Here is a 23,689-nt window from a genome sequence, read left to right on the forward strand (position 1 = left end):
ATTATTAAATATCCATCTTATCATTCGTATGATAAAATAAATTTTTTAAGATCTCTACATACTTCAACACACAAATATTATGATAATAATAATAATTAACGACAGTTAATAATGCATAAAAGTTTACTTTCTAACTTTTACTTCACTATTATGAAAATGGATAAGTAACTAAACAAATATTATTATGTTTAAATTGCAATATATTACTAATATAGTTTACAATAACCAAAACAATTGCTATATTTAAGATTGTTTTATGCTACATACAGATTCTTACAACAACCTGATATCTTATAAGAAAATAGTCTTACTAAGCGCATCACAGCAACTTTGGAAATGCAGATCTGTAAAATGTCTTATCCTGAAATTCTATTGCATATACAAGTGGTTACATTTACATTATCATCTCTTGTCACCAATCATATTTTTTCCTTGTATTCTTAAATACCTAGCTCATTGCTTATTTATACAACAAATTTTGAATTCCTACTTTCATGCTTGCGAATCTAAGATCCAAATTTATTGCTGTCTATAAAAATAACTCAAATAATGAAATTATATGCGAGTGTTATTTAAATAGTGACACTCCCATTTTTAATAAATCAAAGGTCAAAACTACACTGTTGAATACAAATACATTGTCAAAAAATATATTATAAATTATAACTCATTTTTTCTAAAGCGCCTTAATGATTTTCAGAAACAACTCTCAAAAAAATGCTTTCACAGCAAGCAGTATATTAAAAATTATAAATATCATTGTAAACATAAAATTCTTGCATCGAAGCTCTGCTCATCAAACAGGCATCTGAGAAATATCAGAGAAACTAAATTTTTTAAATAATACCATCTATAAAATATAAAGACACTGGATTGTTTAAAATTCGGATTGCATACGATCGCATCATATCACTGGAGTTGCAATACTTTGAAAATGTTACAGAAATTTATGAAGTACTCGATGTGTTAAATTTTTGTTGAATGATAGATGTTTTTCGTTGCGGTACAGTTTCAGGTGTAGGTATAGCATCACCTGTTGGCAAAACACCAGCTGGCTTTGGTTTAGCTGTATATTTTTGTTTTGCCATTTGATAATCCCCAGAATCAAAATATTTTTGCTGAAAATGTTTCATACACCTTTTAGAATTTTTTAAATATTTAAATTATTAATCTATTTAGTCATTATAATACATTATTATTTTAAAGTATTTTATTCCAAAATAAATATATAAAATTTATATACCCCTTTCGCTAGCCTTTTCTGCATAAATGCTGAATGTCCACTAATTTGACGTCCTGTATTTGGAAACTTTGCCCTCAATTTTGCTTCTTCTATCTTTTCAATTTCGTTCGAAGTCAACTGTGACAAAAATTATTTCATATTTTTTAAGATCACTTACATACTTAAATTTACTCTTATTAAAAATCTATTATATACTTTTATGCACAAATAAAAGTACATTACCAACACGTATTTTAATTGTTTTCAGTTATACTTATTAATAATGTAAAAATAATTTAATATTTAAATATTGATTTCATTTAAATTAACATTAAAAATGTTAGAAATGAATTTGGATTAACAAACAAGATATGTATCCTTTTGCGAGTAAAATAAATAAAAGTAGATTTTGTCGCTCAAAGCAAATTTTACCTCAACTGTTTGAGCCAGTTCGTTTGCTTGATCGTCGCTCATCCTTACTGCTTCTAACCACTTTTTTCGGTGATGTTTTGAGAATTTATCAATTTGCTTCTAAATACGCGTTTTGACACTGACGTATAAAAATACGCAGTGCAGTAACATCGATATCTTTCGTTTCTGAATCGTACAACTCTGTATATTCACAGTTTCATAAACTTTGTCGTTGCCGAAAACAAATAACTGTCAATGAAAGTGCGGTACATAAAACCAGCAATAGCGATTTATACAGGATCATGAGTTTTCAGGCGGCCGTTACCGGAATTCGACCAAGGTGCGAATTTTCATGACGTAAACTAGCGATAAAAATCGCAGTTTAAATAATAATTTGTGAACGTACACTGTCTGTCAACTTATATAAGCAAGCTATCATCAAATCTGCTAATAGCAAAGTGCACACGTGCATTTCCGGTCGATAAAAATAGTTAACATAAAAATTTCATCTCATACGTTTGGTTGGTTTCAACATGGAAACGAGTCTTAAACTATTTACCATAAAATTTCGGAAAATTTCTTCGTACTAGACAGTATTATTATCGTGTATTTTATGGACGAAATGCAATGTGTGACGAATTTAATTTATTGCAGTGAATGCAAACTATACAAACAAGTACCTATTTTCATTTTATTATTTTTAGTAATAACTAAAAATTGATGTATTTAGGAACTCTTGTAAAAGAGCGCGATTTGTAACGGTTTTCTAATTAAATAAAAACCGGTGTACTTATGTTCAGTATGGAGTACAATAGTGAGGTAATTTTGGTTCATATATTTGAAATTTCTTGATAATAAAAATATTAAAAAATTTTCTAAATAGTATTGTGAAATACAATATCAGCACGTAGTAATTATTAATAAAATATAAATCATAGGTGGAATCATTTTCGCACAATGATTCTATTTCAAGCGTTGCTTCGAGTGCAAAGGATCGCGAAGATACTATTCTTCCAGAAGAACAGCCGTTACTGCAATTTTTGCAAAGAGGAATTTGGGAAACAACAGAGGAAAGTATTGCATTTGGAAAGGAGATTGTATTATTACTATCTAAATTAAATCTGGAATTACAATCCTTACCCAATGACATCAGGGAAGGATTACAAAAGGTAGCTTCAATTTTAAGATTCGAAAAGCTCTCCGATCTCGATGATATTGCACTGACTATAGTAAGCGAAAGAAAAAAAATAGAAGAAAAGAAAAAACAACACGAAGAAAAACAGTTGTCATTATTGTACGATCATCTGTTTAGAAAATATTCCATTTTCTCAAGAAAGCTGAATCGTTTGCAAGAAGCTGTAAATTCTCTCGAATGCTTCTTGGAAAATACACAAAAGGAGCAAGAAAATGTCTACTGTAATAAAATTACATTATCTACAAAGTTAAACGAATATCAGCAAACTTTGGAGACATTAGAAGCTGATTTAATAGATATGCAAATTGAAGATCTTTATCCGCAAGATATATTAAATAAATACCATAGATATTTAGAAATGTCAGGTGAACTAGCAGAACTTAAACAATATCTTAATCAATATGGAGATTTACCACCAAATTTACTACAAGCTAAAGCTCTACTCGAAGTTAAACGAAAGGAATATGAAACTTTGGAAAAAGCATTTTCAGAGAAAAGTTCTTTTTAAGCAGTAAACATAACAATATTATTAATTACACTTGCAATATGTTTCTTTTGTAAATTTTTTCATTTTTATACAATAATAAAGAATGTTATATGTATATTTTTTTACAAATGCTTATTTAAAAGCCATATTTTGACTGTGTTTGTTTTCTGGTCATCCTGTTTTGTGCCCATTGATTTTTTAACTCCATTTCCATAGCCTTTGCTTGATGCGCCAAGTATGTTATTTGATGCTTCTTTTTAGACTGGGAATTCACTCCACCACCTTGCATAGAAACCGGTCTTTGCACTGGTTCTTCCGTCAATGCTTTTACCAACCATTCTCGTTCGTCGGGTTTAATGTCTTCGCCATTAATTTCAATAATATTTGCTTCTTCGATTTCTTTATTTTTTCGCTTTATTCCTCTTTTCCCACAAAGATATTCAATAGCTTTATCATCGAAAGCCACATTTCCTTCAATATCGATGTTATATTCCTGTTCAGGTACAGGTAATTTTGGGCCCACTTCTGCTTTGTTTTTGAGTAATATCTCTTCCTTTGGTAAGTTCATGACAGTACTTACTAATGTCTTCTGAGAAACATTGGCACAGGTTTCTTTTACAACCGTGTTAAGTGCACTGTCTTTGTTCGAATCGCTTTTAACTATCGAATTAATAATACTCGATTCCTCTTTCAAGAGAGCATCGCTAGTTAAGGAATCTAACGTAGAACGATTCGAAGCGGTTTCAGTCGAAGATAGAGCAAAGAAATCTGTTGTAGAATCGGTACTGCTGTTCGCGGTATCGTCTTCATCTTCGGAATTTGAATCATAATTTATTCCTATAGAACTTTTTGCTGTTTCAACTTTTTTTACTTTATCGGTTTGTATTTTTGTTCGATTTGTTTTTACTAATGTTTTATTAATAACGGTAGGTATTAAATTATTAGTACTCCTTGCTTCGACTCCTTTCGGCGGTGGTAAAAGGGCAAAAAGTTTGGTACCTTTCTAAAATTGTTCAAAGTTATTTGTCTATTTTATCAGGCATTAATTAGCGTACGTATGCATACTTACACTCGACGATCTAATTTTAACGCATTTTGTTTCATTTTCTTCTTCGATGTCTTTAAACTGTGATCGATAAAAATAAAATATATTAATTTATCGAATTACATTTACCAAAGACGATATATAAATATTTGTACATATTTCTTTATTAAATATGAAATTTTGCGGAAAGAAAAATGGTTCTTACGTCGGATAAAGAGGGAACTGTTATCCTAACTGGTGCACGATTTTTTTTGATCGTTTTCTCAGGTATTAGTTCGATCATTTTCTTTGGAAGAGGGATATCGTCTTCTTCTATATTTTCTGGTTCGGTAATTAAACTTTTAGGCTTAGGTAATTTATCGAAATGTATTTTTTTCGATGAGGCATCCGTATCAACGTTATTGTCCTTAACCACTGTGACGAGTGTATCATGTTTTGGAGAAGGTAAACATAATTTGTCATTTGCTCGTTTAATTATAGGTTCTTCAACAGCGTTATTTACTTCGCTGTCTATTTCGCAGTTATACTTTTCATCTTCGGAACTTTCATCGCTACTGTCATACGCTACAAGACTCATTTCTAACAAAGAAAATATTTTTCATTTACGTAAAATCAGTAATTCGTACAGTGTACGTATCGAAACTGATCCCGAGAAGTTGACAGCTGCACGATACACGAGGTTGTTTCAACTGTTGATAGAGGTCGTCAAGAGATCTAAGCGTACAGCGACATCTATCGGATCACGGATGAGGTATCATTTACATAAACAAGATGTACAATAGACGGTTCATCTTACGGGAGTTCGTGTCACACGATCTGAAATACCGATCTTGTAAAATGTCGGTGGTTTTAGAGCGACCTCTTGGTTTAAAAACGTTGATTCCGCCAACTATATTAAACCGAACCATCGAAGTCGGTAAGGTCAGCGAACGTAGAAAATTGATCGCTGTACATCGTTTATGGTACTCATCGATCCCAACAAATATTGTAACAATAAGTTCCATTCGTTATCACGGATGGAACTCGAAACGTTTTGGCAACTTGAAACCAAGTATATTTTCGATATTACGGCTACCTAAACAGCTTTATAAAGTTCTTCGAGTCCCATCTGTTCTCTCGCCCTATTTTACAATAATAAGGTAGGAACGATCGAAAGTTTCTTGGATCTCCTCGTTCAGTACTGTCGAGTAATTTCTTCGTCGAACAAAATGAGATAAAATCGGGAGAGACGCGGTGTTAACCGTGTTGTTCACCCTAGGGTCATTTTCTGTGTTATATTTTCCGCATAGAGTTCACGTGTCTTCCGCTTATCACCGCATTGATCGGGAAGTGTATATAAATAATAATTAGTCGGCAGAGCGCAAAGATTCGTGCTCGGTAGCCTTGAAAGTAGTTTATCTCGAACTTGGAACCTAGTCTCCGCTCTGTGTACCTACCAGAGGATAGCGCTAATCTCGTTATTTTCCCGATAGAGCTAATCTCGTTATTTTCCTGACCCGTCGGATCTCTCGGATCTCTCTTCCGATGTAACGCTCGACCAAGAAGTGGAAAAACCGTAGGAATATTTTTGTACACTTTCGAAATATTCCATAAACTGATAATCGTACTCCGTTTGTAACGCGAAGAGCCAACAATTGCAAGAGTCAACGATTAATTCATTTCTCTTCCAAACGAGCAAATCATCGTCAAAGACGATTCGTATCGATCGAAGAATTTCGTTTCTTGGAATCTAAAGAATATTTACCAAGTTTAGAACTAAAAATTTCCTATTCGATAATTTTGGAATTTATTCGGTGAACAATTGCGCCGAACCCTTTCTACATTATTAATACCGTACAAGTAATCGCGCGCGGTCGATGTCGGTTAACTAAAATTAACTACGATCGATCGTTCGCAACGATACAAACAACAATTCGGTGGGCACCGTGGTACGATCGTTTCTTTCCAGAAATGGAAACACGACCGCCTACGAGTCACGAACTGGCTAAAATTGGGAGAATCTTTCGCGTTGAAAAGAAAAAAAAAAGCACGACGAACGATGCGGTTAAACGAACAATATTTCGTATTTTTGAAACACGATTCTTTTACACTGTACAAATGTTTATTCGTGTAATATTCGTGTATTATTAATAAACATTTATACACCGTAAGAGAATCGTGTTTCAAAAATACGAAATCACTTTCCGAGTAACCTAATAAACATTCGTACACTCTAAAAAAATCGTGTTTCAAAAGAAAGAAACGACTTCCCGAACAACCCAATATAATACACCGTGTTACGATCGTTTTTTTTTTTCAGAAATGGAAACACGACTCGTCTACGAGTGACAACCCGGTTAAAATTGTCTCTCGGTTGAAAAAGAGGAAAAATCACGGCGAACGATGCGTTTGAACAAAGAATATCGTAACGCGGTAATGTATCGTGTCGTTCGAGAAGTAATTTCGTTTCTTTCGGTGAAAACGAGACACGATTTTTCTAGAATCTATAACCACTTTATCAAATTATACATTCCCCGTTTTGGAAAACGAAACGATCCGATACAACGCACCGTGTATCACGATCGTTCCTTTCCAGAAATGGAAACACGACTCGGTGAAAATTGTCTCTCGGTTGAAAAAGAGGAAAAATCACTGCGAACGATGCGTTTAAACGAAGACTATCGTAACGCGGTAATCTATCGTGTCGTTCGAGAAGTAATTTCGTTTCTTTCGGTGAAAACGAGACACGATTTTTCTTAGAATCTATAACCACTTTATCAAATTATACATTCCCCGTTTTGGAAAACGAAACGACTCTCCGAATTACCCGATACAACGCACCGTGTATCACGATCGTTCCTTTTCAGAAATGGAAACACGACTCGGTGGAAAAAGCGAGAGAACGAGTACGCGACGCGTTTAAACGAACAATATAATCGTAACGCGGTAACGCGTACAATACGGTTTGGGCCGTAGTCAGAAAAAATTGCGGGCGAAAGTTTGTAATTTATATCGAGGTAGGTTCCGTTGCGATTAATTTCCAAATATAATCACTACCGAGAGGATTCGTCTACATTTCTCTGTAAACAAGGAGGTAGGGTAGCGGTGGTGGGGTGGTCCGTAATGAGAAGAAAAAATTCCGATTCGGTAGTTTCCGAAGCGGCCGCGGCGCAACTCCTCGTATATGCGCGGAGCCCCGTCGACGAGGAGGGATCACCCCGACCCTGATTCGCTCGTCTGAAAACCTTGCTCTTTTACGCAATTTTAGCGTTTATTAAAGTTTGCTCGCAAATGAAACGAAGCCCATATAACCTACCTAATTTAGCGAGTAGCATTTTCGAGTGGGGGCCACTCCAGGAGAGGAGGAGAGGCCGGGTTCTATTGACAGCGGTTATTGCCTAACTGCGTGCCTCCACCTAATATGCCCGCTCGGGGATTCGCATGCAGGGCCGCTCGAACGAAAACTGCGAAACACGCCTGTGAATCTTTAATTCCGTCGGTGGTAATCCGGCATCCCTCTCTTCTGGCTGGTTTCCACCCCCTCACCACCCCGCCCAGCTACCCCACCGACCGTCCCCCTACGCCCAACACCCACACCCACACCCCGTACCTCGTACCCCCTCGGTGGTCTATCCGGGGCTTGATTTTTCACCGGCTTCGAGGCGAGCGAGTCCTATCGTATGGGAAATTCTTCCTTCTATCCGAACCGTGTCGTGTTTCTTCTCCTATCTCGCGTTTCATTTATTCGATTCTTGGATGAATATCTCGATCGGCTCGTTTCTCCATCGAGCGATACGAGTTTTTCGATTCGCGCTCAATGAAAATTCCAAATCTCAGGACACGATTAGCGAACAAGTGTGATTAACCCACACTTCGAAATCGGTTGTTGGGATCGCGTCTCTTCGATAGAATTGGAATCGTTCCGTTGATTTTTCGGCGGTCGATTTTCCGATCGGAGTATTCGGTACTCTCTCACACACTTTTCTTTTCCATCTTTTTCTCTTTCTTTTACCGTTTGGTCGTACGTCTTGCGTTTCGACGCGATCGGTGGTATTATTCGACGGACGGTGGTATTTCGAAAAAGGGAAACTTTGTCCGAGTCGCGGCGCGCAACGGCCACGGAACGGATGCGAGCAAATGACGGCCCTGCCTGCATTTGAAACTCTGTTAACTCTCCGAATATTAGCTCGTCGAGCGAGATTAACCCCATTGTGCCCCGTTGAAAATGATGACATCACCATTAAACTCCCGTCGGCTTGCGGAAATTGATTAAACTATCAAATTAGCTCTACTAATATCAACACATCAACACCCAAACCCAACGGGCGCCTGCTTCGAGGTTCAAGCCCCCCCGATGACATGAATTTACGTGTCCGACGATCGTTCGACGCGTGCATTCATCGCACTGATTATATTTCCTAAGAGGTCCGCAATCACGAGTCGGCTGCATGCAGTCGCGGGATTTCGAAGTAGCTTAATACCAATAACAGTGTGACTGCCGCCGAGGGTGCGTACGATCTTGCGATTCGCGCGAATCCACGACCAGTTGGGGTGGAAATAAACCGCTACGTGTCGCAAAATGTACACGATCGTTTTTAAAATAGTCCCATCGTACTATTTTTGCCCCGAAATTCTCGAGTATTCGCGAGTACGCGCGTCTGGATGCTGTATAAGTTACGAATTCTGTCTCGATTTCGATTCGAATCTCTTTTGGAAAATGATAAATATTCCGACGAAGCTCGATGCTTCTTGGAACGATTTCTTTGAGACTTTCGCGAAATTTTTCAGCTCCTCGGGTCTCCGTTTGTGAATATTTGCGTTCAGTTGTTCATCGTATGAAGAGTTTCTTTGGGAGAAGATATTTTAATTGCTCGATTGTTCTTCGAATAATTTCTTTGAGAATTTCTGTACAATTCTTCGAATCCTTGGGTTTTCGAGCTTTCGTAGATATTCACGTTTTAATATCACTGAATTTGAACGCTGGACGAGAGAAGAACGCTCATCTTCTTCGAAGAGAAGAGTGTTTCGATTCGTTCGATGCTCGAGGGACGATTGTAACAAAATATTCGTTCCTGTGCTGGAAAATTACGCGTTGGAGAATATTTTGGAGTTTTACGTGGAATATACCACCGTTCCAACGATTCTGGAACCATTATCGAACAATGAACGAATCGGAGTAACTCAAGACCGTTCGTTAATCCACTTAGAGTATTTTGCACGTCTCTAACCTCGTAATCCGCCGCGTAAGCGTAAGTGCTTAACGCAACGATGTTTGAGAGAACGCCATAATGGAGCCACTTTCCCAGGAACAGTTGCGCTTTGACGCTGGATTCGTAACGATGTTCGAAATCCGATTATATCGGCCCATTTCTTAATGCGCGGCGAGGATTTCAAGGATCGGTTCAAGACCGAAAACCACGCGAACGCGTTTACGCGAGCACAACACTCGCAATATCGCAATGGCTGCAACCTGGAAGGCAAGGTTAAATAGGACAAACGTTTGCACAAACTCGACTATACTTTTCGCGTTGAAATCGTTCTCGAAACTGTCACAGTGTGCAAACTACCGTTCCTTGGATGTCTCGGAGTCGACCTGCATCACTATTGACGCTACAATAAAAATATCTATGCTAGAAGATTCGTTGATTATCCAGAACGATGAATACCTAGTCGATTTTTACGAACTTGAAGCACGTTGTCGAGATGAAAATATTTGCAAAAAAATTTCTATTAAATTCGAGTTACGAGTACACTAGGTTCTAATCTAACGACGATGGTGTTCATGTAGATTCTTACCTAAACTCGGCTCATCGACAATAATAATATTTAACGTTAATAGAAGGGATACTAAATTACACGTACAATTTCGGACACACTTTCCTCCAGATCTCCAAAACTAAAACCGACCAGTGGTTATACTGGTAGGAAAAAAAAAAAATGTTTCTAACGACCTCGAGAATGTGTAGTTCAAGATGGTTAAAATCGATCGGTCGTCGGTCGTTTCGTACGATCGTCGATGATTTTATCAGCGAGATTTGTAAAATGGGCGAAACCGAGGGAACGCGAACGATTTTAAAGAGACATCGAACGATCTCGGGGCCCGAGATAATAACGAAACGCGAGTTCCAAGGATTCGAATAGCACCGAACGAGGGGACGGGGTAGTAACGCGTGGTACCCCCTACCCCCTCGGTGTGACGGAGCATCCCTTTGCATCCAGCATCCAGGAACTACGGAGCGTTAGATGTACTGTCAAGGGAAGTGTGAACAATTTCGCGCATTGTCAAGACTATAATATGGATGGCTGGCAGGATAATTATTGGAGGCCGTTTGAATCTAACTGTTTCCTTCATTAGCAGTCTCAGTTCGCCCCGTGCTGTCTCCTTTCCGTGCCCGCGTCCTCCCCGTACCCCCCGCATCGCCCGCCCGCCCCCCCTCTCTTTCCCTCTATCTGAATTTTGTGCAGAATTACCCGCCATTATCATAATTGCGCTATTACCGATAATATCTGCGACTCAGCTTCGAAACTGTACCTCGATGCTCTTAATCCATTTTCTATTTGGACAGCGGGGCTTTCGGTGGACGAGAAGTCGCAAATTCCGTTGCGTAATTTCCGCCCCATTGAGCGTCTCTCTTAGGTATGGAATTATGTGTTTCGCCGAGTCCGCGCCCGGATTGCGCTGGAAAACGAAGCGTGTGTGGCGCGAAGGGTCCCCAACCGCCCTGCTACCCCCTCGCTTCGGGAGCGTCGGGTCGCGTAGCGTCGATCAACGGGAAAAAGAAAAATTGTTTCCGCGCGTCGCGCGCAAACATGCGCGTACTTTCGGTGTTGCATGAACGCTGCCGAACGTTCGATCGCGCGGTTTTCTTTTTCCACGATTTTTCGGGGGCCCCCTCTTTTGTCTTCCGAGAACGTTGCGTAACGTCGATAAACCGAAATAAATAATCCTTTCGTCGTTTAAGGCGTGTTTTTCGATGTCGTATGGATGTTGGCGGATGTTCTATTGGGTGGTTTTTTTCTACGACTTTTCGGGGGGCCCCCTTTTACCTTTAGAGAACGTTGGGTCACGTAGCGTCGATGAACCGAAGAAGAAAAAATGTTCCGTCGCTTTAGGGACGTCTATTGGTCGCGCGGATCCGAGTAAAAGTTCTATCGCGCGTTATTTTTATCACGATTATTTCGGGGGGCCCCCCTGTCATCCTTAGAGACAATTGCGTCACGTAGAGTCGATGAACCGAAGAAGAAAGATCTTTTGGCGCGTCTTCTAGTGTTCCGTGGATGTTTTACTAGGCGTTAATATTTTCACAATTCTTCGGGGGGCCCCTTTTGTTACCTTCAAGAAGCTTTAGATCGCGTTCGATGAATCGAAGAAGAAAACTACTTTTGGCGCGTTTTCTAGTGTTCCGTGGACATTTTCCTAGGGGTTAATTTTTTCACAATTCTTCGGGGGGCCCCCCTTATTACCTTCAAGGAGTATTGGGTCGTGTGGCGTCGATGAACTGTAAAAGAAAAATTGTTTCACAAACACGTGTGTCTTTCAATGTTGCGAGAATGCCAGTGGACGTTTTCTCGTGCATTATTTTTCCAGGATTCTTTGGCCCCCTCCGTCTTTTTTCTTTGAAAAATTTCACGAGATCGCGCGGGTCAACGTTACGACGAGTCCTCGGGGATCGTAGATCGGATCTTCGACGTATCGATTCCCTCGGTCTCCGCAGGCAATTAGACGGGACAGCAGGTGGTAACCTGAAAGTGACAGTTTTTAGTAGGGCGGAAGAATGGAGGGTTACCTCAACGCCGCAAATAAATCCCAACCCCGTTATTGTTTGGAACGGGGGCGCGCGGAGTCGAGAGCTCGGTGTGTCCAGTGCTTTCGAATTGTTAACTAACATGTGCGGCACGCGTGAACACACGATTGCGATAGCAGTGTTAATATAAAAATCGGAGAAGACAACTTACGAGATACGCTAAAATCGATAGCGTAGAAATTCTCGACGCGACGAAAATTGATACTCTTGCGTCTGAGGAATGTCGTTGAACTATTCGAGAGTTTTTCGAGCGCGTGATCGTGTCGTTATCTATTACCTATCGATGACACAGAGTTTAATACCCGTTTAATTACACCAGCGACTCGTTAAAAATAAAAGAACCGGTACTCGCTAATCGGTCTGAACGTCGAACGGAATTTGACAACTCTCGAGGGTTAGAATTCGATGAATTTTCCACAGCCAAGCTAAATTTCAGGATTTGAAACAAGAGTTTATCGAAATAATAATTGGTAAACAAAAGTGAAAATTAACTATCCCCGGTACGTTCGACTGTACGGTGATTAGATAAAAAAAGAAATTTCCCAATCGTTTCGTTTTCGATCGAATAACGATCGCGCGGAAAGAATTCGTGGAAAAATTAGCCCAATTTGATTTTCAAAAATGGAAAATGATATCCGAGCGAAGATTTATTCCAAGCCTTGACATCGAAGATACTCGTCGACGGACGGATCGTATCGATACCATCGGCGATTGATATTTCCATACGGGTTCCATGTCGCGATAAATGAACGGGAATTAATCGGTGTCGGGACGAGCGTGTCGTCGGGTCGCGTCGCGACGCTCTCGATCGAGATTCATCGCGCGGAAGATTGTTCGCGAGTAGCCGTGTCGCTTAATCCGATTGAAAAATTCGAATACGCCCCCTCGACCTTTCCCTCTCCATCGAGAGTAGGAGGAAGAGGTGGATGGACAAAAAGAGAAACGTTGGTAGGTAGTAGGGGGCGGGGGGTGGGAGGAGGGGAGAAAAATTAATACCTTCCCGATGTCGTGATTGCAACTTATCTCGTTAAATCCCGTTCTTCCTCGGGACGACGAAAGTAAGCGTAGAGTACGAAGCGAAGCGGTGGATCGAGAGCCAGGGGGGTACAGGAGGGTAGAGGAAAGGGGGGTAACGAAGGGGAGAGAGAGAGTAGGTGGGGATGTGGCATAATTACGAATATTAATTGCGTTTCCAACGAGCTGCTGGAACCGGGGGCTGCTGAGTGCAGATGTCAACCTATTATCATCCCTTACCTTACAATGGGTGAGATCTCGCTTTCTCTGTGTCGCTTTATCCCCCTTCCTCTCGCTCTTGCTGCTTCATCGCTTCCTCCCACCCCGTTCCGCAGCCTCTTCCACCACCTCCACCTCCACCTCCACCTCATCCTCCTCCTCCAACCCCCCTCCTACGCGCTCGTCCTCTTTGTCCCCTGGCTGACGGTATCACCCCCGCTTTATTGCAAAGTTAACAATGTTACTCGCTCGTGAATAGCTGCGGAGTATCATTATCAACGTGTCATCAGCAGGACGAGGATCGTCTGCTTTTATAAAGTAAGACAGCACCGGGGGCCAGGAAGGAAGCTCGGTAGACGGAGCGGGGCAATGTGCACGGGCAGGTGTTTCGTTTGCTCGATGGATCGAGTGGTTGTTGGCTTCCAGGGCGATGCTTCTTCGCGGAGGTTACCGTTCAAAGATCCATCGGGTTCTACGTGTCGTGGTTACCTTATTTTTTCTTTTTTTTTACCTTTTTTTTTTCGATCGTCGCGCAAATCGACGAGCGTGATCTCATCGTCGTGAACACGATGCACAGGATCACGACTCGGGACGAGGATCGTCGAGTTGGCGAATTGAAAACGATAAGTAAACGACGCAAATTGTTCGCGATACCGGGCACAGGGACGGGTTGAGGTACACCGGTTGGAACTCTCCGGTGCAGGGTGCGGGAGTCTCGTCGATGAATCTTCTCTCTCGACGAGAACGAATGAATACCTTTTCCAGTTTCGAATTCCGATGGCACGGTGTACAACGGTACCCCGAATTCTCTCGGCTAAGTCAACGGGAAATAATGAAATTTCCTGTACTAATAATCCCGGATCCTGTATCGGCGACGATTACCGGGAACGTCGAGGTAACAGAAGTGCCTTTAAATTAATCGTCGGAAACTAATTGTTTAAGCAATTACGGACATGTCGTATCGCGTTATCGATACTCGAGCGGAGTGAAGGAGACCGAGTGCGGGACGGGGTAGAGGACGAGGGGGGGGGGGGGGGAGAGGAGAGGATTGGAGGGTATTCGTCTGGCAAACGAGAAGTAATTACATTCTTAGCGATTGGCCGCGGGACGGGCGTACCTTACGGCCGCCGGAAGGACAATGGAATAAAATAGTAGCAGAGGGCTTAATTTGCCGTGAGTGGCGACTATACATCTCCGATCGGCGCTGAAGTAAAAAAAAAAGGGGTGCCAGCTGGGCGGGTGGAGGTTGGACCGAGCGTTGACGGGGGTGGCGCGCAGGGGGAGGGGGCTGGTGAACGGAGGCGGTGGAGTAGGAGGAACGGGGTGGAACGGAAGAAGGCAGAAGGAGAGAGCCGTTTAATAAAAGTATGAATATCGCCAATAACTCCTCGCTCGTTCCTGAATAATTTCCACTCTATCGGAAAATAATTATACTTTATCGCGGCGGTCCTGTCTCCTCCTCCTTTCTTCTCCAAGCCCCCTCCCCAACCCCCTCCGCGTTCTCCTACCGATCCGTCCTTCATTTCTCTTTCTCTCCTCTCCTTCCCCCCTGCCCCCCAAACGACGACGTCTCAAATCGCTCAATTATATTTCCTCTTCGTTCCTTCTGCCCATTGTCTCCTGAATCCTGCTACCGACCAATCCGCCCGTCACCCACCGGAGAAATCGCTTTCGGCGACGATCATTTCCTCGTCTTCGTCCGCGGTCTTCGTTTCACCGTGGTCGTCGATTTTCCAGCACCGAGACCCACCACCGCCCCCGTCCGTCTCCGTTTCCCTCCCCCGCGTTGGTAGCCACCTCCCCACGACCGGGTAATCGGCGTCTCGTTCCTCCGCTTGTATCAGTGTTCGGTTAATTCGATCATTCTTCCCGCTCTTCCGGCATACCGGGGGACAATAAAGGTACCCGGAGTGTTCGACAACCAGCGGTTGAAGCGAGCACCGTTTCGTTGCGCCTCGTATCTTGGCCAAACGGAACACTAACCCGTCCACTTTCCACGAATCTCGAATCGGGAAATAATATTGCGCTCGCTTTCGATTTGCGTTAACCTTGAAACGTTCCAACGCTCGTATCGCACCGAGATCGAAGTCTTTGGTCGAAGAAATGTCCCGAGCTCGTGTTTCTGTCTTTGTCGTACGACCGGAGGACCGTGGAACCACCGGAGGATCCTGGTTACGTTTATCGGGGTGACTTGGTTGCAAGGAAACGAGGTCGGGACGCGTGGGTCGAGAACGACCCGTGGAACGCAACGAGGTTAAGGCGCTTCGACTTCGAAACGAACGTTTAAATTTCTAAAATCGCGATACGGGAAGAGAGGATTGTTCTACCTGTGTAAGTCGAAAAAAGAGAAGGTTTTTTTTTTCGTAGAAGGGGTGCCGTTTTTCGAGAAAATCGAGTTGGAAAATTCTATCGAGTACGCGTGCACTTGACACTTGGTTATTAGTCCGTTACAAACGGTTTCTTTCGGGCGTCGCTTTCAACGGTCCGCTCGACAATGCACGCGCGAAACCGTTAATAAACGTATTATCGATACTCGTCGCGACGTTGGGTATTCCTTATTTATCGGTATCTAAGTCTGGAAATCATCGAGCGCGCTCGTACCGGATGAAATCTTCCAATTCGAGCCTCTGGGAAACGAGACCTCGAAAGATGTTCCTTGCCTCGTCTTACCGTTACGCGTAACCTCGTGTCCGATCGCATATCGTCCAACTCTACCCTGTATAAAAAAGAGACGCTAATGTGTGGAAAAAAAAATAATCGAATATTCATAAAATTTTCATCATATTCGAACAGTCGTAGAAATCGAGACTTTGGTAGATTCGCATAAAACAAGTCCAATGTTGCGTTCCAAGTTACTCGATCCTGACGATCGCCTTAAGTTTCGCTTCTAAAAATTGTGAAACCTTTCGAGAGAAAAAAAAAGAAAAGAAACTCGTCAAGATCTCGAAGCCTCTTCGTCGACGCTCGTCCAAACACCACTGAATTCGCCCTAACCGCTTCGATTCTAACGAGTTAGCGATTCCTTCGCGTACGAATCACTTCGTCGCGATCCGTTGTCACCGCGAGCGGCGTTTTTTTTCTTGCTCCGCGGAAAAACGACGAAAGAGTGTAAATTCCATACGGGGCAATCGTTTCTCGTATGTAACAATCGGTTTCTCCTCGGGCATTGAACGTTATCCGACGCGCAGCGCGCGCGCTGGCAAACAAAGTGGTGCCAGGCTCGCGCCGGAAAGCACTTCTTTTTTGCTCCTTTCAACGAGCGATTAACGCGCGGATAATCGAGAGAACGCGCGGTGCGCGCGGTGCGCGTCCAAGTTAATTGACTAAGATAATTCCCGATCGCCTCTCGAGGTCGACGCTAAAAGCCGTGCTTGGAAAAAGAACGAAGGGGACGCCACCACCCGGTTACGTACGGATGGGTCCCCCCTATCGTGTCGAGGGCTCGATCGTTTGGTGGGTTATACGTGGATAGGGGGTATGCAGGGGGGGACCAGAAAGAGAGCGATGAAGGGAGACGATGGAACCGTGGAAGGAGATCGACGAAGAACGGACGCGGAAAGGAAGTTGCTCGAACAAGGAGAGATGTAGAATCGGAGAGGGAGGTTGTACAGTCCTTAACGTGCGTAGGGGGATGGATCGTTCCGTGGATGGCACGCGTGAATGCGCCTTTATAAAGAGCAGCCGGTGAATTGATATAAGTGAGCGGTTATTTCGCGATCATTTGGAATTCCCCGTGAATATAGGGAACTCCGTGGAGCCCGACGGTGTGGCGGGTAGGGGTGTGGGTGTCTTCTGGCGCTGTGTAGCGGGTACCACGAGAGGGGGGTGGCATTCAGCCACGTGCGGGGTGGCTATACTACGTAACGGATCAAAGCCCCAATGGCCCTGATCGGACTTCCGAATGTTCCGCCCTGTGTTTCCTCGTCCTCGTCTCCTCGTTCTGTCTCCTTCGCTCACGTGCACGGACGTCGCCACTACGCGCGATTTACGCCGCCGACGATCGATTCGTTTATACCTTCGGCGACTCCAGCTCCGACTACCCTGTGGGCAATCCTGGGCCTCCTCTTAATATCATACCATTCGTTAAGGGCTTTCGGTTACGATGGCTGCAACGGTAATTGGCACCTTTGTCGGGGCGCGCGAAATTTTCCTCGATTTAACCCGCCCGATGATCGAGCACGCGGATTCGTGTCCACGGTCGATCGATCGGCTCCAGAAAAGCTTCTCGGCTCCCAGGTACCACCCGATCGAGTCGGGGCGACGTAAACGTTACCTCACGATAAGTGTGTTCCAAACTGGGTGCAGTTTATCGGACATGGACGAGGATCCAGATCAACGAGAGTCTTCGGGATGATTAGAAACAACGGGGAACAACGTGGAAGGGTGGATCGGTAACCGAGGTTACTCGTTTCGTTCGAATGTTTCATTGCTGGACGGGAATCGAACTGCGGAAAATTTCTAAGCTCGATTTAAAAATCATTATTCTATAGTTGGTCGTTAGACTCGTTTCTCCATCGGCTACGAAGCTACCGATTGAGAAACGCAGAGTGCCGTTTTAAAAAGTCACCTTTTTTCATCGAATGAAAAGTTTTTGCACATTTTCACCGTTCCGATTTATCGCTTGACTTTTGCCCGAAACGTTTTTTTCCCCCATCAGATTAGTGCGAATGCCGGAAAAAATAGCGGCTACCGTTACGTGTGTCACACCGAATGTTACTTCTCTGCGTAGTTTCCGAGAAGATTTACGGATTCGTCGCGACGCGAGTTCGAATTCGGTTCTCTCTGCACAAACCGATCTCGAACGGTAAGATACCGATCCGCGTTGTTCGTTTTGAATATTTATCCTCCCGGAAACCTTCCGCGCCGCTCTTTACCGCACGGTGCTCGTGTCACGCACATTTCCAATGAAACTTCAACGGTCTACGAATATCAGACACCGTGTTTCAATTTCTGTCGCTGTTATAAATTACTCCAAACGAACAACCGTTCGCTTCAATAACGACTATACTATAATTACGATAATTACACAATTAAATTCTCTCCGGCGTGTAACAAATTATTACCAAGGAAACCTTACCTTCTGACTCTCGTGTAATGCACGATACGAAAATGCACGTTACTTTATACTTTCTTTAATCGTTCGATCGAAATCCGTGCAACGTACTTTTAAACTTTCTTATCTAACGAACCACTTCTAGCTTAGATTCCAGTCTATCGCAACATTCAGCCACACAACTCCAAAGTGTACGAAAATAGTGTTTTTAACTTTCTTTTGACTTTCGTATCTCGATCTCGTCTGTTACGATAGTTCGCAATAAAAGAAAACTGTACAAGAATACTATGGGTCGAAAATGACCCGAGGAGCGCGCCCTTAACTCTTCGCACTCGAGGCTTCTTCGCTACCAGAAACCGACGCCTCGAGAAAATCCTTCGAGTCGTGAAATTAACCCAGAACGAAACATTTTTATATACTTTTAAATAACACTTAAATTCCAATTTGAATTCGAAACCACGAACGTTTTCCTCATAGTACATTGAATCAGGTGGCGACCGAGGATCTCCTCTCGAGTCCAAAGGGTTAATATCGCGTATATACGCGATCCCTCGAATACCGTGGATAAAAAAAAAAAAAAATTCGTTTTCCATCGGATTAATTAGAGGGGTCGCTTGTTTAAGAGGCTCCCGGTGATTTTTTAAGGAGCGACCGAGGCGGGACAGGGTTCGAACGCTGCGCCTAGAAGAGACTGGTGGAGTGACGAGGGCGCGGGCCAACGAAGAAATAAACCGGGCACAAACACAATAATTACTATCTCTTTATTTGGCTGTTTGTCGGAGCCGAGGTCTCGGCCTCCTCTGTCCCTGTCCAACCCGAGGGAAACGTGCGGCGCGTCGTCGTTGTGCAGAAGTTAATAAAATCCCGGCAGCCGCGCCGGGCCGCGCAGTAACCACCCCCTCTGTCTCCACTGATCCTTCCCTGCCCCTCGGGGGTTAGTTTATTTAGCAGAGACGTAGCCACCATCCCTTGCTCTCTATCCTTCTTTTTTGTCGATCTACCTATCTATGCGGTTGGTAAGTACATTTTAATCTTGTCCTCTGTCTCGCCGACACTACCCGATTTGTGTACAATCGTACGACGCTTCTTCTTTTTTTTTCTTCTTTTTTTTATTGCAGCGTCGCGTCGACCATTCTCGCGCGCGTCACTTCCTGCCGCGTTTCAACGCGCGAACGTTCGTTTTTTTTTAATCGAATAACCGAAGGACCTTACGAATCGAAAAAATTACACTTCGAGATACTCGAAGAGACACGATTACAGGGTACTTCGTTTGCAGCGTTCTTCGAATCGATCAGGTACAGAGATATCACTTGTTCTCCACTGTTCTCGATCCTGACATGCTCCTCGCGATACAGTTTCGGGATTGTTCGTTAACTTTTCACCGCTACCGTTCCTCGACCCACCGATTCGATTAAATTCGCGTTACGAGAAACGTTTGGAAAAAGATTCGGGATTTTAATCGTGGGCAGCGCGTTTCGAGGTTCATAATTCGATCCTCGGCTCCGATAACGCGAGCAACGTGCTCGAATATCCGAGGAAATTTTACAAGCTGCGTTCGTTGCACATTTCTGCGATTATTCTCGGCGAGATGCGCGGCGAAAAACAATAGAACACCCTGGAACGAACTCGAGCGGAGTATTCGTCGTGGAGCGACCTGTACGTTTAAACTCGTCGAGTATCCGTTGCACGATTATACAAATTTTATTCGCGATTTCACGGAAAAACTGTATAATACAATTTACCGCGGTGGAAAGCAAGAAAATTCGCGCCACCCCTTCCTGCAAATGTAACACAAACACAGTCCGTGCTTATCTCTGGTCTTTCTCGTCACTCACCGCGGTCTGTCTTTTGTCTCTCGCTCTTTCATTTGCAGAGACCGTGTACAAACGTACAACCGTGGCGTATACGTACGATCTTTCTGCGCGTGTGGTTTTCGTACATCCACACGGACGTGTCTCGGGTTAGTCGTTACCCCGTTTATCCCATAAAAGTCAGTGGTTCTTCGGTCTCGGTTTATCCGGTGCACGGCGTGCCACCCGACAAAGCTCGGTGGCGCCTCGGGGGCCAATAACGCGACGCCCCTGATATACAACCACGAAAGAGCGTCCACCCCCGACCACCGACCTCTTCGTGGCTGCTCGACCGCGTTGTTATCGCTTGAAAAGGATCCGGGATTAACAAAAAAAAAGAAGAAGAAAAAAAAAGAAGATAGAAGAGGAAAGGGAATAGTTTTGAAAAAGGGTACCGTGTTCCGCTACACCGAGCTTCCTCTCTCACCTTTGACTTTTCTTCGTGTCGGTTCAAAGAACCGAAAGAAAACCCCGGCGAGCGCAATATTCGAAGAAGACGTCGAGGTATCGTGAGTTTTCCACCATTTTGCATCGATACGGTACTCGCTTCGAGCGAACAGTTTCGTGGAAGGTTGCACATCGTCGCGCGACGTTTTCTTTCGATTCGAAACCTTTCGATCTCGATTTCACGAAATTAAATGGTGGGGAAGCAGAAAGGAAACGTGTACGAAATTTTCCATCGCTCGTTTACTCGCCCCGAGAATCGAACGTTCGGTTCGAAATGTATTAAGGTTGTCTGCAAAATACTCGATCGAATCGTTAAAGATATTTGCAAGTGCGGTATTCGGAAGGTTTGTACGAGAGAATCTCGAGTATCCAGAGTTCGAAGAAGTAGCGGAACGGGTTGATTCGATACGTTAAAATTCACCAATTTGGCAATATCGGTATTTAACAGACCGTTAATTATTTTCTGGACGAAAGATCGTTCAGAGAGCTTCGCAATTTCGGCGTTGCCTTCGCGCAAATATTTGTTTCGAGGGTTACACTCGTACTTACCGTACATCTTCTTTAACGAGATTTGTATGGTGGATGTCGGTCGTATAAAAAAATTCATTACCGGTTTGTGATCCGTTCCGATTTCATAATTCGCGATTCGCGACGGAAGCTTATCGGCAGGTAGACCGTCGATTCTAACGAGAAGAGTGGCACGATAATTGTAAGATTAAGCGTTCGAATCCGCCGATTATTTCCCGTACTTTCGTTTCGTTTCATTCGATTCGAGCCACGTCGATTGCTTAAACATGCAATCTTCGCCTCGTTTGTCTCATAAAATTCAATGGTTCTCCGCTTCAATCGACGGTAACAATACGCGCGTGCCCCCGGGGGATAATAACTGCGTCCTTGATACCGTGACTTCCCTTACAGAATCCACGCTAAACTCGTTCCTCCCCTGTCCGCTCAAAGAAAGGACGCGCGCCAATTTGAGGCTCGTATTATCTCGTTGTTTTTACACGCTCCAATAAACTGGACTTCGACACGGCGCGGGGATAAACGTTTCTTACCCTTTAACGACAAAAGGAACGAACTCGCTCATTATGGTTATTGTCACAATTATCACCGGCTCTGATCGATTTAACATTATTCCCGTTTATTATCGTTTTTTTCTCGTAATCGTTAGCATTTTCTCGTTACGCGATACTGATCCAATAATAACCGTATTAATCACAATTACACGTTGCTCTTATTATCGCGATACCGTTACAAGCTATTCGTGGTTTCGTAGTTGTTACTTGCGTAAAATATTGCTACGGTACAGAATAGTCGAAGAAATATCCGAACGTACGTGATCCGTGCGGATAAAATTTGTCAGATATTTCGTTTCCAGAAAAATTTAACCACCGAATCGTGTTACGAATATCGAAGGAACAAGCCGCGGTGTACTTTTTTCATCTGTCGGTGTATAATTTTCTGTCCTGTCGTTGATCATCAACCGTATTATCCACGCATTGCCTAATCTTATCTTTTCAAATACGTTTCAAATTATATTCAAAGTAATTCGATCGAACAAACGAAAGGCTCTTTGATAATCGTCCGAATTGAACTACCAGAACGATTTTCTCCCCTTTCATTCCGCTAATGAAATTCGACGCTACTGTAGCGTAAAACTGGCAGGAAAATTCACAATTTTGTTCAGCACGGTATCGCGAGTTAGCGACGTCGTTCTGCTGCGAGCGAATACGAGCCAACTTTCGACGTTCGAAGTCAGGATAAATCCTTGACGATCGAACTTTCGTCGATCAAAGACTCGCAACGGGATCATTTCGCAAATCTTTCCAACTCGGTACCGAGAGCGAGCGACGTCTCGGTTGCGAGCGAATAGAACCGAATTTTTTACACTCGAAGTCGACTAGTAAGTAAAGTAGAAGTAAATCGAAGTAAAAAAGAATTCGAAACAAACGAACTTTGGCAAATTGTGCAACCACGAACTGCGAAAGAACAGTGTCTCGGTTGGAAGAGAATACAACCGACATTTTCACCCTCGGATTCGTAACGAGTATTCTCAACCGAGATTTTTAACGCTCGAGATCGAAATAAATATTCTCAGCGACCGAGATCTCGGACGACGAAGTCGCGTATTCGCCACGGAACATTCGGGGGGAGGGGGTTGAATGTTTGGCGACATGGGTGATTTCTCAAATTTTTCACCACCGTTCTCGCAAGTTAGATACGATCGTCCGGTCGCGAGTCGGATACGACCGAACTTTTGACACTGGCGAAGTCTTACGCCGGTTATGGGCGTCGGTAGTTCTTGCAGGGGTGGCGTTTGATCTTCGAGTCGGTTCGCCGGGTCTATTGTGAATTGTATCTGCTTCCTTTACGCCCGATTCCACCCCCTTCTCTCCATTCTGTCACGCGCGGGAGAGAATCTCCTCTCTTTTGCAGATTTAATGTTGCCTATTGTAGAACGTCGCCTTGCATGCCTTCCTCCTCTCTTTCCTGTCCCGTCTCTCCTCTTTACGCCGCTCCTTCTTTATTCGCCCCGTCCTCCCCCATTCCAGTCAGATTCGTGATATAACAATTACACCCACGATTATCAATCCCCCGATCCCTCCGCTCTTCCCTCCTCCCCGATCGCATCAAAGGTACACCGTCCTGGTTTTTTATCTCGTCTGTTCGCGAGAAACAAAAACGAGACGCAAGAAGAAGAAGAAGAAGAAGCGAGATGAAGAAAGTTTGCGGAAGACTTGTTTCTTTTATCGCCCGGTTACTCTACGATTGTCGCCGCCGGTTGTCGTCCAACGTTTGAAAATTAAAATAAAAAGATTACATCGATTCGCAAAGAGACCCGAACGCGTCGAAGGGCCGGTGTACTTCATTTTGCAACGATTCTCTACGCACTGTTTGCGAAATTATTTTAATCTCACGCAGCAAGGTGTTCCCGCGTTAAGTTTTCCCCGACAGAGGACGT

The 23,689-nt window shown here is 43.4% G+C and overlaps 3 protein-coding genes across 3 annotated transcripts; 1 reads left to right on the forward strand and 2 right to left on the reverse strand.

The window, feature by feature from the left end:
- Window positions 1-179: 179 nt before the first annotated feature.
- On the reverse strand, window positions 180-2,078 carry Endos (endosulfine alpha). Its single transcript, XM_076322182.1, has 3 exons — window positions 1,655-2,078; window positions 1,244-1,360; window positions 180-1,118 (listed from the first exon to the last, which is right to left on the reverse strand). Exons 1-3 carry the CDS (start codon window positions 1,694-1,696, stop codon window positions 948-950), a joined length of 330 nt encoding a protein of 109 aa, XP_076178297.1. The 5' UTR covers window positions 1,697-2,078; the 3' UTR covers window positions 180-947.
- Window positions 2,079-2,165: 87 nt separating this feature from the next.
- On the forward strand, window positions 2,166-3,424 carry LOC143152262 (uncharacterized). Its single transcript, XM_076322181.1, has 2 exons — window positions 2,166-2,452; window positions 2,572-3,424. Exons 1-2 carry the CDS (start codon window positions 2,426-2,428, stop codon window positions 3,334-3,336), a joined length of 792 nt encoding a protein of 263 aa, XP_076178296.1. The 5' UTR covers window positions 2,166-2,425; the 3' UTR covers window positions 3,337-3,424.
- Window positions 3,302-5,031, reverse strand: LOC143152261 (uncharacterized). The gene is made up of 3 exons (XM_076322180.1): window positions 4,566-5,031; window positions 4,385-4,441; window positions 3,302-4,318 (listed from the first exon to the last, which is right to left on the reverse strand). Exons 1-3 carry the CDS (start codon window positions 4,935-4,937, stop codon window positions 3,452-3,454), a joined length of 1,296 nt encoding a protein of 431 aa, XP_076178295.1. The 5' UTR covers window positions 4,938-5,031; the 3' UTR covers window positions 3,302-3,451.
- Window positions 5,032-23,689: the final 18,658 nt, after the last annotated feature.

Source organism: Ptiloglossa arizonensis, chromosome 10 (assembly GCF_051014685.1).
Source record: "Ptiloglossa arizonensis isolate GNS036 chromosome 10, iyPtiAriz1_principal, whole genome shotgun sequence".
NCBI lineage: Eukaryota > Metazoa > Arthropoda > Insecta > Hymenoptera > Colletidae > Ptiloglossa > Ptiloglossa arizonensis.